Source organism: Schistocerca nitens, chromosome 2 (genome assembly GCF_023898315.1).
Source record: "Schistocerca nitens isolate TAMUIC-IGC-003100 chromosome 2, iqSchNite1.1, whole genome shotgun sequence".
Taxonomy (NCBI): Eukaryota; Metazoa; Arthropoda; class Insecta; order Orthoptera; family Acrididae; genus Schistocerca; species Schistocerca nitens.
Window position 1 is genome coordinate 862,963,631 of NC_064615.1, and position 14,129 is coordinate 862,977,759.

Here is a 14,129-nt window from a genome sequence, read left to right on the forward strand (position 1 = left end):
GTAGGCAATACTTGTGGTGGCTGATGCCACTGCTCGTGACTCCAAAATGCTGAGCAAGAAGTCAGATCAAGCACAACAGAGCCATGGGTCTGTAGGAAATAAGACTCCTGGGCAAGGTGGCAGTGCAGCTGAGTTAAGCATCAGCCATATTTTGGGCACTAGTGACATCTTAGGAGGTGGAGATGACACATTGATGGATTTGGCGTAAGTGTTACACTATTATGTTATAAAGCCTATGCTATTATTCACCTGTCTAACTCAATAACTTCAAAAACACTGCTCACAAATTCAGAAATTCAAAATCAAACTCAAATGATGATAAATTATGTTAAATAAGAACTGCTGTTGAAGTGACATGCAAAAGTTTGAGGCAGAAAAATAGAAAAATCAAGAAATCTATCTCCTGAAAGCTGACATTACTTCTTCTGGAACTAATAAATAAATGAAAATTTGTTGAAGCTGATAAATCAGAGGATAGGTGTTACGAAATGCAAGACTAAAATGAATCTGTGTAGTACATCTCAGCTACACCAGAGTCCTGCTAATCCGAACCCCGGTAATCTGAATGTTCAGTTAATCCGAACATGAAATATGTTGTTCTAAGTATGGAAAACTGTGCAGTAAACTGCTGTACATACACATTATTTTAATTTACACAGTAAAGTAAACATGTATTAAAAAAATTGGCAAGAAAACATAAGGTTTAAACATTGCATAACAATGAAAGAAAAGCTGTCAAACTTACTAAAATACAATGGACATTGTATCCCTACTTTTTAGATGACAAAAACTCAGTCATTGTTTTTTGGCATAATGAAGACAGTCTGTTATATGATGCATAGTTGTGCCATCGTCTCATAAACATCAAAGCAGGTGTAACAGTAAGCTGTTGCTCCAAATAATGTAGCGCGAGGTCAAGGGCTTCTGTTGCGTCACTGTGTGACAATAGCTCTCCTTTGTCACTTTCAGGCTCATTGTCACTTCTGTCACACCAGTCCACTTCTTCCTTGTCTTGAGTCACAGCAGCAACTAAATCAGCGTCAGTAAGGTTCTCCGGACATGCCCCATCTGCTGCCATCCACTCATCTGCATCTCCTTCACTAGCTTCTTCACAGCCAGAGATTGTCTGTATCATTTGTAGTAGATTTTCCTCTTAATTTTCAACTAGGTTGTCCTGAAATTCAAGAGTTGTCCACAGTTTTCTCCACGATTTTCTCAGAATATTTTCTAAAATATTCTGCCATGCTTCAGCCACCCAATGAACAATGTCCTTCACATTGGTCTTCTTTATTTTGTCCACTAAAGGAATGCTATCATCTTGGATCAGCATTCTTAAAAATTGTTTTCTGTAAATCACTTTTAATGTTTTCAGTATGGCCTGGTCCATCAGTTGTAGAAGTGGTGTAACATTCGGCGGCAAAAACTTCGCCACAATTTCTCCATCACATAATTCCTTAGTGCTGGGGTGAGATGGCGTGTTATCAATCGAAAGGATTGCACGGGGAGACAAATGATTTTCCTTAGAAAACCATCAAACAGAGGGAACAAACTGGCTATGAAACCATTCTTTGAACAGCTTACCATCCATCCATGCCTTTTTCTGGTTGTGATAATATTCGGGCAAGGACTTGAAGTTGCAGTTTTTAAAAGCTCTGGGCCTAGCAGATTTGCTGATTGGCATTAAAGGCAGCTTGTGATTACCAGCAGCATTGCTGCACACTAATAAAGTAACATGACCTTTGCACATTTTAAAACAAGGAGCCTGGTCTTCTGCTTTTGATGCCAGGCTTTTTGTTTGCAATGCCCTAAAATTAAGGCCAGTCTCGTCAGTGTTATAAATTTGTTGGGGAGAATACTTTCCCTCTGTTGTCATTTTTTCAAACTCACCCCAGTATTCCTTCGCTGCATCATGGTTGGAAGAAAGCTTCTCTCCAGTAATTATTAGCTGCAGATTCCATGACGTTTTATGAATCTGTCCAACCAACCCGTACTCTCACTAAAAGACTCATCACCATTCATTAACTTCTTCAGGTAAACAGCCTTCTCCTGAACCAGTTTTCCACTCAAAGGAGTTCCCTTTTCTCTTTCCTGCATAAACCAAAGGAAAAGAGCTTCATCCACTTTATCATACTGGGACCGTTTCAAAGTCTGCTGAATTTCAAGTGTTTTTCTGGAAGACATTGCACAGGACTGTTCAAGCTTCATTCAGTTCTTCTTCCAATGACAAATGATTGCTTTACCAACACCCAGTTTCGTTGTTAGTTTAGATACATTCTCACCATTGTCTATCTGCTTCAAAGCATTCAGTTTTTATTTGATAGTCAACATTGTATGTTTTCGTTAACTCATGACAAAGATATGTACACCACTACACCTGAACAAATACAATACAAATGTTACATGTGCCAACAATCGATAACTAACATAACTAAGTGCTTTGCGAGCCAACTTTCAGTGCACTGACCTCAGACACTACAAAGGTCTCAACAATGCACAACAACAAGGGCAGGGAGTGAGCCATTGTTTCCACACTTATTCCCATTTGTTACCATGGTGTACCTACTTATCTGCTTGGTATAATTCATTCTAGAAACTCATCACAGCAATTCCGGCTAATCCGAACAAATCGGTAATCCGAACAAGGTCCAATCCCAATTAGTTCTGATTACTGGGACTGTACTGTATAATCAAACAACATAGTCTTACAGCCAAGATTTGGATTCTTGAAAATGATATCAATTGCTTTTTGAAGGCAGGGGATTGCCATCTCAGAGAATAAAAGCTGTGCTAAAGGAAAGTGTCTGAGGCTAGAATAGTAATGGGGTGAAATCAGTAGATAAATAATATGTTTATGATTACTTTACTAAACAGAACCAAGAGGAAAGAAACAGAATCAAGAGGAAAGTAAAGGTAGATGAATGGAAAAGAGAAGTGGTGTGTTGTGTCTGAAATGAATACATCTTCATGTTTACACATTCTTCTCCTGTTTCTCGTTTGCCAGAAGTAGAATATGATTTCCAAAACCTTAAGTAAGTCAGTGTTCTTTCGTTCATCCTTGTCTACCTCACCACATTGTCATTTTTTGCAAGTACAAGCCCGTGTAGTTCATTGTATTCTTTTTTATTTGTTTTCCCTTTCTATTCCATATTAGCTGTTCATATTTAGGAATATTAATGTAGCACAACATCCAGTTTTTTATTTCCAATTCAATTCTGTCAACATGCACAGTTTTTGTCCAGAAACAATTGCCCTTACTAAAATAATTTTCGTTTCAGTCGATCACTTACAACATTGCAAGGTGTGTCATCAGGTCCAGAATCGGCTAACACTGGTCTATCACACTTTGCTCAACATGTATTACGTCAGATTTGTTCACAACAGTGGGTCCTTGAACGTTGTTTACAGAATCCTGAAGAATTGTGTCATCAGGATATGTTACTTGATAGCATGTTAACTCCAAAACAGGTAAGCCAAAAGTTTGACATTCTATTAATTGAATTGAATTTCAGTCATAATATATCATAAGGTTTAGATGAACTTTAGTAATGATTTATGGAAAAATTTCCAGTGTGTCTTTAAAGCAATATGTGTCACACTGTAAAGTCCATTATGTTTTTAGCGAAGTGTCCCTGTTGATTGCAATGTAGTATATCGCTTAACATTTCATTATTTTTTGAATGTAATTGTGATATGTTTCAACATAGGTGAAATTTCTGTTTATTGTATGATATATAACACTACTTACACTAGTGTTGTCTGTGGTATCTACATTAGGTCCATGTACAGTGACAGAAGTGGAAAGTGTTAGCCATGGAGCACTAGTGTCATATTTATCAAACTTTGTAGAGATGTTCATCACATGATGTATAATTTGATTAAACTTAAATTCCATTTGAAACTGGTTCCTGTCATCATCGCCAACAGTTACAGCAGCAGCATGAGACAGGTGTGATTCCCACAGGCACAAATACACTTTTGTATTCATTCGGACATAGAAGCAAATTGCCTCCAAATGTCATCTTGACGGATTCTTTGCCCTGCATGAAAGACACGTTATGTCAGTTCATGAAGATCACTGGCTGGAGGCTGGTATGAAAGTGTATGTCTTCCCATTGCATCCCAGACATGGTCTATGGATGGCGATCAGGCGACTGAGAAGACCAGTAACTCACAGCATTTGTGGTGTGAACTGCATTGTCCTACTGGAATATCCCATTTGGTGCCCTGATCATGAAGGATATGAGAACAGGGTTTATCATACTTTCAATACATTTTGAGCATTCAGGCCCCATTCAGCAATTACCAAATCAGTTATGTTGTCGTATCCAGTAGCCTCCCATATCATGATTCCAGGAGTTGGACAGGTATGAGTATTGAGATTCACTGTTTACTGTAACATTTAGACCAGTTATCTATGGTTACATTTGTGTCGATCTGACCACTACTACCAGAACTAGACACATTGCTAAATACCACAGAATACCACTAAATGTCTCAGTTGACTCTGGCTCTATGCCATGTAAGTTTGTCTGTGGTATGGTGTAGCAGTAAATGGCCCACTGAAACTGCAGGAATGGCTTTTTTCTGTACTGAAAATAAGCTAGAATAAGGAATTTTTTATCAACATATGCCACTGACATGGAGGTAATGGAGTATCAGTTTGACACTGTTTGCTCAAGGTGTTAATCAAGGGTCAATTTTAAGCAGACTCATCATTGAAAACAATTCTCCAATCAATGAGATTGCATGTCAGAAACATGTCTGAAGGTGACCCAGACAGTTGTGGATTACCAACCTGAGTGTCTCTCACCATACAGCTCAACACTGGGGAGTGATGGTGTGGGACGACACTTCTTTTCATAGTGGGACCCCTTTGGTTGTCATCTGCGGCTGCTTACAGCACAGCAAAACATCGGCAGTATTCTATGACCTGTTTTGTTGCACTTCATGGCAAGTCCTCCTGGGCTTACATTTCAGCAAGATAATGTCCGCCCACATTAGGCAGGAGTTTCTATTACTTGTCTTTGTGCATGTCAAACCCTATCTTGGCCTGCAAGGTCGCCAGATCTCTCCCCAGTTAAGGATGTTTGGAGCATTAGAGGCAGGGCCCTCCAACCAGCTCAGGATTTTAACAATCTAACACATGAGTTGGACAGAATTTGGCACAATATCTCTCAGGAAGACTTCCAATAAGTCTGTCAATCAGTGCCAAGCTAAATGACAGCTTGCATGAGGACCAGAACTGTACCAACACATTATTGACTTACTCGATTTATGTGGCTCTTTCCTTTGAATAAATTATCCTATTTTTCTGAAATTTTAATTGTGTGTGTGTACATGTACATCACATCTACTGATTTCTGTCTCATTCAGGTAATTCTTTCATGGTGTGTGTCTTTTCTTAGATTTTAGCTGATATGTTATGCATTTTGTTGAGTGTCTGTAGCACAATAGGCAAGATTACTGCATTGTAGCATAAATTTGACGTCATTAATTTGATTCTCATTGTTGGAGCTTAATTTTCAGTCCCTTCATCGCATTGCAAACATATAAGAATTATGCAGGTACTAATGAATTTATAAAGGCAAATGATGTGTAATTTAAGTGGTGTAACTATGAACAGTTCATGCTTTACTATCATTATCTATCAAAATTTTTTTGAGTTCCTATGAAGTATGTTGATATATTGACCGATCTTTTCTATGTGACGTTTTTTCTGGTTCATCCTGCTGTTAAAATTAGGAGTCGAAATGACTGGCCGACCTAACTTCAAGAGGTTAAATTCCACATACTGCTGAAAGTAGAGGAAAAAACTATACTAGCTTTTGCAAAAAGGCATAAATTTGGGATAGTTGGAAAGGATGGACAAGTCACTCAGACCCTAGATGCCTATCTGTTGTGAGGTCTAGCGGAGACAAAGATTTTGTCTGACTAACATCTTTGTACAAATATTTACTAAATATTACATATGTTGGTCCAGTACAATCTGTAGGTATTTTGGTGTTTCTGTTGATCTCCTGCCCATATTCCAAAGCCTAAGCACAATGTTCAGACCTTCTGTTAGTAAGATATAATTTAAACAATGGAAAGTGCAGGTAGGAATATCAACAATGTATGAAAAGATGGATTGCTGCTTACAGTAAAGAAGACATGTTAAGTTGCAGAAAGGCAAATTTAAAAGACACTTACATAGCATCTCAGATCATAATGCTAGAGTTGGCCATCATGGGTGCATGAGGTGTGCTTACTTGTGTGTATGAATGGTGTGTGTTTCTGATATGCTGATGAAGGCTGTGGCTGAAAGCTTTATGTAGGTATCTTTCAGTTGTGACTTTCTGCAACTTAACATGTCTTCTTTACGGTAAGTAGCAATCTGTCTTTTCCAGTATTGTTAAGCATGTAATTTATTAATCATATTGCTGCTGCTGCTGCTGTTGTTGTTTAACAACAATATGAAATAGATAAAGAGCTTCTCACCACATGGAGGAAGCTTTGAGTCACAGACAGTATAACTGGTTTTGTTGTATGATGTGTTTGAACTGTCATGAGAGAAACTAAACTAGGCATATACTTTTAGGAATCCTACATTTTAGGGAACTTTTACTACATGTAAGAAATTTTAGCACCATACTTGTCTAATACACAGGGTTCATATGCTACCACACAGATTTCTGGTAGCTGATCATACACTCAAAAGTTATTTATAAATAAAATTACATATGCAGTTAAAAAGCTGATAATGGGCACAACAAATGACTTATCAGAAATAATATGGTAATGAAAATTCAGGCAGAATACAAATGCCCCCCTCCCTCAGACACACACACACACACACACACACACACAGAGAGAGAGAGAGAGAGAGAGAGAGAGAGAGAAAAGAAAAAGCTGTGCAGCTACATTGTGTCCTCTTAACACGCAAGACCAGTTAGGCAAGTGGACTGGGCTAAGGGGCTGTGTTGTGTCGCATGTGATGGGTAGAGGGAGAAAGAGGTGAGAAGTGGAAGGAGGGATGGGGAGGGATATCTGGTGGCTCAGAGGGAAGCAGCTGGAGTGGGGGATAGTAATTATATATAGTCATAGCTACTGAATCGTGTCCTTCGCCAGGGCTACAACTATCGTATCAGGGACATACAAGATCTGCCCAATTCATTCACCCAGCATATCCTGATCCAGTCCTGTCACAGGCATATCCTGTCCCATTGGAGGCAGGGTCATCTGTGAAAGCAGGTGTGTCATATACCGGCTCAGCTGCTATTCTTCCACAGCGTTTTATGTGGGCCTACCAACCAACTAGCTGTCCACTAGAATAAATAGCCACTTCCAAATTATGACCAAGAACAGAGTTGACCTCTTCCTGTGGCAGAACATGCTGCTGAGCACAATGTGCTTAAGTTCAAAAGCTGCTATACAACCCATTCCATTTTAATCCTTCCCTCCACACTTTTCTAAACTACATAAATGGGAGTCAGCATTGGAACACATCCTTTGCTTCCATGATCCTCTTGGCCTTAATCTCTGTTAACACTCTGTGCCCATGCTCTTTACAGAGCAGTCTGCTCTCCTCCTGTTCTGTCACACTCTCCCAATCCACACCCTCATGTCATCATACACCACACTGACTGACTGGCTCTATTCTCCCTGTGTGCTCATCAAAGGATTTTCCTGAAAGATATCTAGCTTTTTTTTTTTACATGTTGGCAATTCAACACATCTACTATTTTGGTGAGTGGTGTTCTTTACTCCTAAATTATTTACCACAAATAATGTTATTTGGTAAGCAATTTGACAAGAAGAGGATAGAAGCTTTTGAAATGTGGTGCTAAAGAAAACTGCTGAGGATTGAGTGAGAAGATTGTATAACTAATGAGGAGGTACTGTATAGAACTGTGCAGAAAAGTAATTTGTGGCACAACTTGATAAGAAAAGGGGGGGGGGGGGGGTTCAGTTGATAGGACACATTCAGAGACAGCAAGGAGTCATAATTTTAGTATTGCAAGTAAGTGTGGAGTTAAAAATTGTGAAGGGACACTTCCCATAGCCATATCACATGTTCTTCAATATCCTTTCCAAAACAGTTATGTCATTCAAGTATACAATACGTAGCCTCAGTTTTATAACTTGCAAAGCTCCATGTTACATATGCTGAAATATGGCTGGTGCATTCTTTAGACCAAGTGGCATATGAAGATATCGGTAGCATCTCTAAGGGAAGGAAATGCCATTTTCGACTGGTTCTCCAGTGCTACTTCTAACTGATCATAATCACTCCACAGTCCATGGTGGAAAAATACATGTACTAGCCAAAATTATCCAAAATCCTATTATATTTGAGGTCCGATAAGTGTGCAACTATTGAGATATCCGTATAATCACAACAAAACCAGTATGTTTTATAAAATGCATTTTGACCATCAGTTGTTTATTTGTCCCATTAGTCATCTATTGGATTCAGTTATTAACCATCATCCAGGATCCAGGGTACAAAAGATTAGTTTAAAAAATTCCATATTCCATTGAAGCAGACCAAGATCAAAATTATCCAGTGAAAGTATACAAACACCACAGAATGTGTCTTAGAATACTGATAGTTATATCTCATGTCAAAAGACAAAAATGCTTGAAAAGTTCTGCAGATGTCATGACATCATGTAAGTCACCAGTATGTATACCTTTGTGACTGTTGTGCTTCTCTGTAATACCAAAATCATGATCACATGAGAGGAAATTGTGGCCCATGGTAAGGAATTTGTGTGCAGAAGGTTCAAACAGGCCAAGAGAGACAATGTTCACCAGAATAAATACTAGCATTATATTCTTGTTCTGATCTCTGCAGTTATCACACCAAATAGTCAGTTGTTTCTTTGTGGTGACTCCCATGTTCACCACAGTTAAAAGGCAAGAGGCTATTTTATATTGCCTCCTCTTCCATCAACAGGCTTATCCCATACATACATGTATGAGTGCCTGATATCACTTATATCAACATGGGAGGTGAAGCAAGAGATCTGCCTTCCAGAAAACATTTCACAGAGCATTAGAATAGGCATGTATACTACCTGTACAAAGTCAATATAGATAGAGTATACATCACTACCTGGTTGTTGCGAAGCAGCTATATTCTCTCTCACCACTTCTTTGCTCATTCAGTTTTGCATAGATGAATTCCAGGATTCTTTTAGCTTCCAGACTCATTGTGGTTCGAAGTCTAATTTGGCACTGGAAACAATCACATAGCTTCCATGTCTCCATTCTAGGTTTCTTAAAAGACAAATTCAGAAAATCCTTCATACGTACAGTGTCGTAACATTTGAAGGACAAAAGAGAACTTGGATGTATTTTCTTGAAAGCTGCATACCAACAACTGATGTGTAAATCAGATCTATGGCATACTCTTTCTGTTTTTGATGTGGTATTATGACTGATATCTCTTGGAATGGACTAAATGTGGTCCCTGACAAGCTGGCGATCAACGCATGTAAACTTACTACCGACAGATCTATTTCTATAGCTCACTAAATGTAACAGCCAGCACAACGGCACATGCCCCGTTTGAAACTACAAAGACCTGTGAACTATGCACACAAGCCTTTTATCCTTGCTGGTGTGACAGCTTACAAGGCTCATGGCATTTGACTTAATTGATATGTAGTGTGCATTGGTACATCGCACCTAGCTATATGGTAATATATATTGTTGACCACAATGGCACTTAGCCCCTTCGACATTTCGAGGCTTCAACCAACAAATTTTTTATGTTGGGCATAAAGTAACGTTGGTAATACACATTACTGAAAATATATTGGTATTGCGAGGGTTAAGGCCCATCATCTTCATAACAAAAAATTTAAAACTTTATATTTTAGTGCTGGCAGTGACTTTATGTTTCCATTATGTATAAAAGAATATATGTCTGAAGTAAGGATGCTTTATTCTCCCTGAGAAAATTTTTTTCTCCATTTTGCCTGTATGATTTACTATATTGTCTCTGACACCTACAACCTATAGATTGTGTGTATTTGCTATGAGTGTTTCGGTATTTTATTTTATGTATAGACTCATTGCAAGTTAACTTATAGTTGACAGTCAGCACATTAAGAATACATTTTGGCTGGAGTTAACACAGTAGGATGTCATGGCCAGAGTGGGAGATAAGGAGAGAAAGCAAAAAGTACATCAGCAGCCCATGTGAAATCTGTCAATCAGGAACAGGCTACATTCTTCCACAGGCAGAACTGAATATACAGTAAATACGAGGGTTGTTTCAAAAGTAAGGTTTCCAACTCTGTACCCTTACCGTGCATGGCGCAGTGCAAAATCTGGCAACACCACCGTGTTCGCCGGATCCCCCACCACCGATTCCAACAACCAGTGTGGCTCTGCAATGATCAGTACTGGCCTGACAGCCATAAGCGATGAAGCCCATCATCGCCGTCACTGCCAGTTGTGAAATTCATGCAGTCATCCAATTTTTGCATGCAAGAAAGTTACCACCTGTAGAAATTCATCGGCAATTGAGTGAAGTGTATGGGGAAACGTGTAAGCATTCAACATGTCTGCAAATAGTGTAGGGAGTTTGCCAACAGCTGTACGGATGTCCACGATGAACAACAAAGAGGGTGTCCATCGATCTCCGACGAAGTTGTGGAAAAAGTTGAGCAAATCCTTCTTGAAGATCAGCAAATCACCATCCGGCAACTGGCTGCTCAAATTCCTGAGGCGACTGAAGCTTCAGTTGACAGGATATTGAATGAAAAGCTAGGCCACCACAAGGCATGTGCGCGCTGGGTGCCACACATACTTTCAGAAGTCCACAAACAGCAACGCGTCGACTGTGTTTGGAAGTTCTGGAGTGAATGCAACGAGAATAAGGAAGACTTCCTTGATTCCATTGTTACGGGGGATGAATCGTGGTGCCATTATGTTACTCCGGAAACAAAACAACAATCGCACCAATGGAAACACACCGGATCGCCACCAGCAAACAAGGGAAACACACCAGATCGCCACCAGCAAAGAAGTTTAAGCAGCAGCTGTCAGCAGGAAAAAACATGGCATCGATGTTTTTGGACCAGTGTTGTGTATTGCTCATTGATTTTATGCCTAGAGGGACCACCATAAACTCGACAGGTTATTGCGAGACCTTGAGAAAGCTCAGACGGGCAATCCAAAATCGTCATAGGGGAAAACTCAGCAAAGGCGTAAGGCTGCACCACGACAATGCCCGTCCACATGTGTCACAATAAATGAAGAAGTTAATCGACAAATTTGGCTGGGGTGTCATTGACTGCCTCCCTTATAGCCCTGATTTGGCACCCAGTGATTTCCATCTCTTTCCAGAATTAAAGGAGCGCCTAGGTGGTCTAAGATTCCAGACAGACAAGGAGTTGCAAGAAAAAGTTTCCACATTTCTCAATGGGTTGGCGGCGGACTTCTTTGAGGTAGGAATGCAAAAGTGGATTACTGGACAGAAAAATGCATAGAAAAAATGGGGACTATGTGGAAAAAGCTTAAAGATCAACGTTTCCAATGGTGTAATCGTTTTTTCGAATAAAAAATTCCTTGTGTCTAAAAAAAATGTGGGAACCTTATTTTTGAAACAATCCTCATAGGTCATACTAAGTGCTTACTTATGTATTGGGTATTGATTATAAATGTATACATATGCTTTATGTGAAATTAATTAGGAACCAAAAAGTAGAATAAGGAGACACCAAGGACAGTTGTATAGTATTAAATGCACGTACAAAAAAAGTAGCATGAAGCAGAAACATACATTTAGGAAGTATGGATGTGAACATTTTGTAAACAAGATAGAAATATATTCTATGGGTCACGAAGATGCAATGAGCATTAAAAAGTGATTAAAAATCTGAGGGTTAAGTTCATGGCTAAGATATGTTAATATGTGCAAGCATTCATTCATATTGTTAGGTACATCATCACAGCACGAAAAAAGTATACAATAATAATGTTTCACCCCATAAAGAAAAATTTTGTGGAAGATTCATAATTGTTTTTGTGTCTTGCAGGCTCAAAGATTGTTGCACATGATCTGTTACCCGGAAACTGCATCAGCCAATGAAGACCTAGACCACCGACAGATAATTACTAGGATTCTAGAGGTACTGTAATTTGACATTTTTCACTCTCTAACATGTAACAGTTTCTGAGCACAAATACTTTAGTAATGTGATGCCAGATTTATTACATATCTAACAGGAGAAAAGCAAGCTAATACTAGTATTTCTGGGTTTTTCTGTGAAGGCTGTCAGATACTTGAATTACTCTTGTAGTCTCTATATCAGTTAACAGAGGCAGTATCTGATGGGAATGAATACATAGTTTCACAAACATTAAAAAGGTAAATGCGGTAACACAATATATTACATGGAGTAAAGAAACAGATCATCCCTAGGTACACCATAGCAACACTAAATACACTTAAGAAGCAAGGCATATGTTCTAAATTTGCATACACTCAATAGAATCATGCCTGAGAAGATCACGAACAAAGAATTAAAAAAACCTACATTTTCAGTGCAAAATCTTGTAGCAGCAAATGATGGTAAGGCTTTGCTAAAAGTTTTGTCATCATGTCTGCCAGTGTTTGGCCTGAAGGTATATGCTCGACAGTGACTTGGCAGACGTTGTTTTTTCTCAGAGTCGTGTCTTGTGTTTATATGTTTGGTTTACCCCATGTAGCCACTATTCTGAGACAAATCATTGCTGGCTTGTTGTAACTTTATAGTTTGACAGGATCCTTCTTGGCATTTGGTAATACTTCCCTGTCTAAACTTTGAAGACTCAGAGCCTTTTGACATATTGAGATGAGGGTCTTGTATCCACCCCCACCCCCCATTTGTAGATAAGGCTACTGCTGGCTGGTTCTTACTCTGCCGGAAAATCACTGCTCCTTGAGATTAAAACAGATATCCAGATGTCAGCTTTCTGTCTTTGGCACCATTAGCCTAATGTGCATCACAGTAACCTACACTCCTGGAAATGGAAAAAAGAACACATTGACACCGGTGTGTCAGACCCACCATACTTGCTCCGGACACTGCGAGAGGGCTGTACAAGCAATGATCACACGCACGGCACAGCGGACACACCAGGAGCCGCGGTGTTGGCCGTCGAATGGCGCTAGCTGCGCAGCATTTGTGCACCGCCGCCGTCAGTGTCAGCCAGTTTGCCGTGGCATACGGAGCTCCATCGCAGTCTTTAACACTGGTAGCATGCCGCGACAGCGTGGACGTGAACCGTATGTGCAGTTGACGGACTTTGTGCGAGGGCGTATAGTGGGCATGCGGGAGGCTGGGTGGACGTACCGCCGAATTGCTCAACACGTGGGGCGTGAGGTCTCCACAGTACATCGATGTTGTCGCCAGTGGTCGGCGGAAGGTGCACGTGCCCGTCGACCTGGGACCGCACCGCAGCGACGCACGGATGCACGCCAAGACCGTAGGATCCTACGCAGTGCCGTAGGGGACCGCACCGCCACTTCCCAGCAAATTAGGGACACTGTTGCTCCTGGGGTATCGGCGAGGACCATTCGCAACCGTCTCCATGAAGCTGGGCTACGGTCCCGCACACCGTTAGGCCGTCGTCCGCTCACGCCCCAACATCGTGCAGCCCGCCTCCAGTGGTGTCGCGACAGGCGTGAATGGAGGGACGAATGGAGACGTGTCGTCTTCAGCGATGAGAGTCGCTTCTGCCTTGGTGCCAATGATGGTCGTATGCGTGTTTGGCGCCGTGCAGGTGAGCGCCGCAATCAGGACTGCATACGACCGAGGCACACAGGGCCAACACCCGGCATCATGGTGTGGGGAGCGATCTCCTACACTGGCCGTACACCACTGGTGATCGTCGAGGGGACACTGAATAGTGCACGGTACATCCAAACCGTCATCGAACCCATCGTTCTACCATTCCTAGACCGGCAAGGGAACTTGCTGTTCCAACAGGACAATGCACGTCCGCATGTATCCCGTGCCACCCAACGTGCTCTAGAAGGTGTAAGTCAACTACCCTGGCCAGCAATATCTCCGGATCTGTCCCCCATTGAGCATGTTTGGGACTGGATGAAGCGTCGTCTCACGCGGTCTGCACGTCCAGCACGAACGCTG

At 40.7% G+C, this 14,129-nt stretch overlaps 1 protein-coding gene across 1 annotated transcript in view; it reads left to right on the plus strand.

Moving 5' to 3' along the window:
• LOC126237131 (mediator of RNA polymerase II transcription subunit 12) overlaps window positions 1-14,129 on the plus strand; it is a 400,411-nt gene that overhangs the window by 219,188 nt on the left and 167,094 nt on the right. Inside the window, exons 25-27 of the mRNA XM_049946952.1 lie at window positions 5-204; window positions 3,276-3,465; window positions 12,033-12,125. Of these exons, the coding sequence (XP_049802909.1) occupies window positions 5-204; window positions 3,276-3,465; window positions 12,033-12,125 (483 nt within the window). The remainder of the gene's footprint in view (window positions 1-4; window positions 205-3,275; window positions 3,466-12,032; window positions 12,126-14,129) is intronic.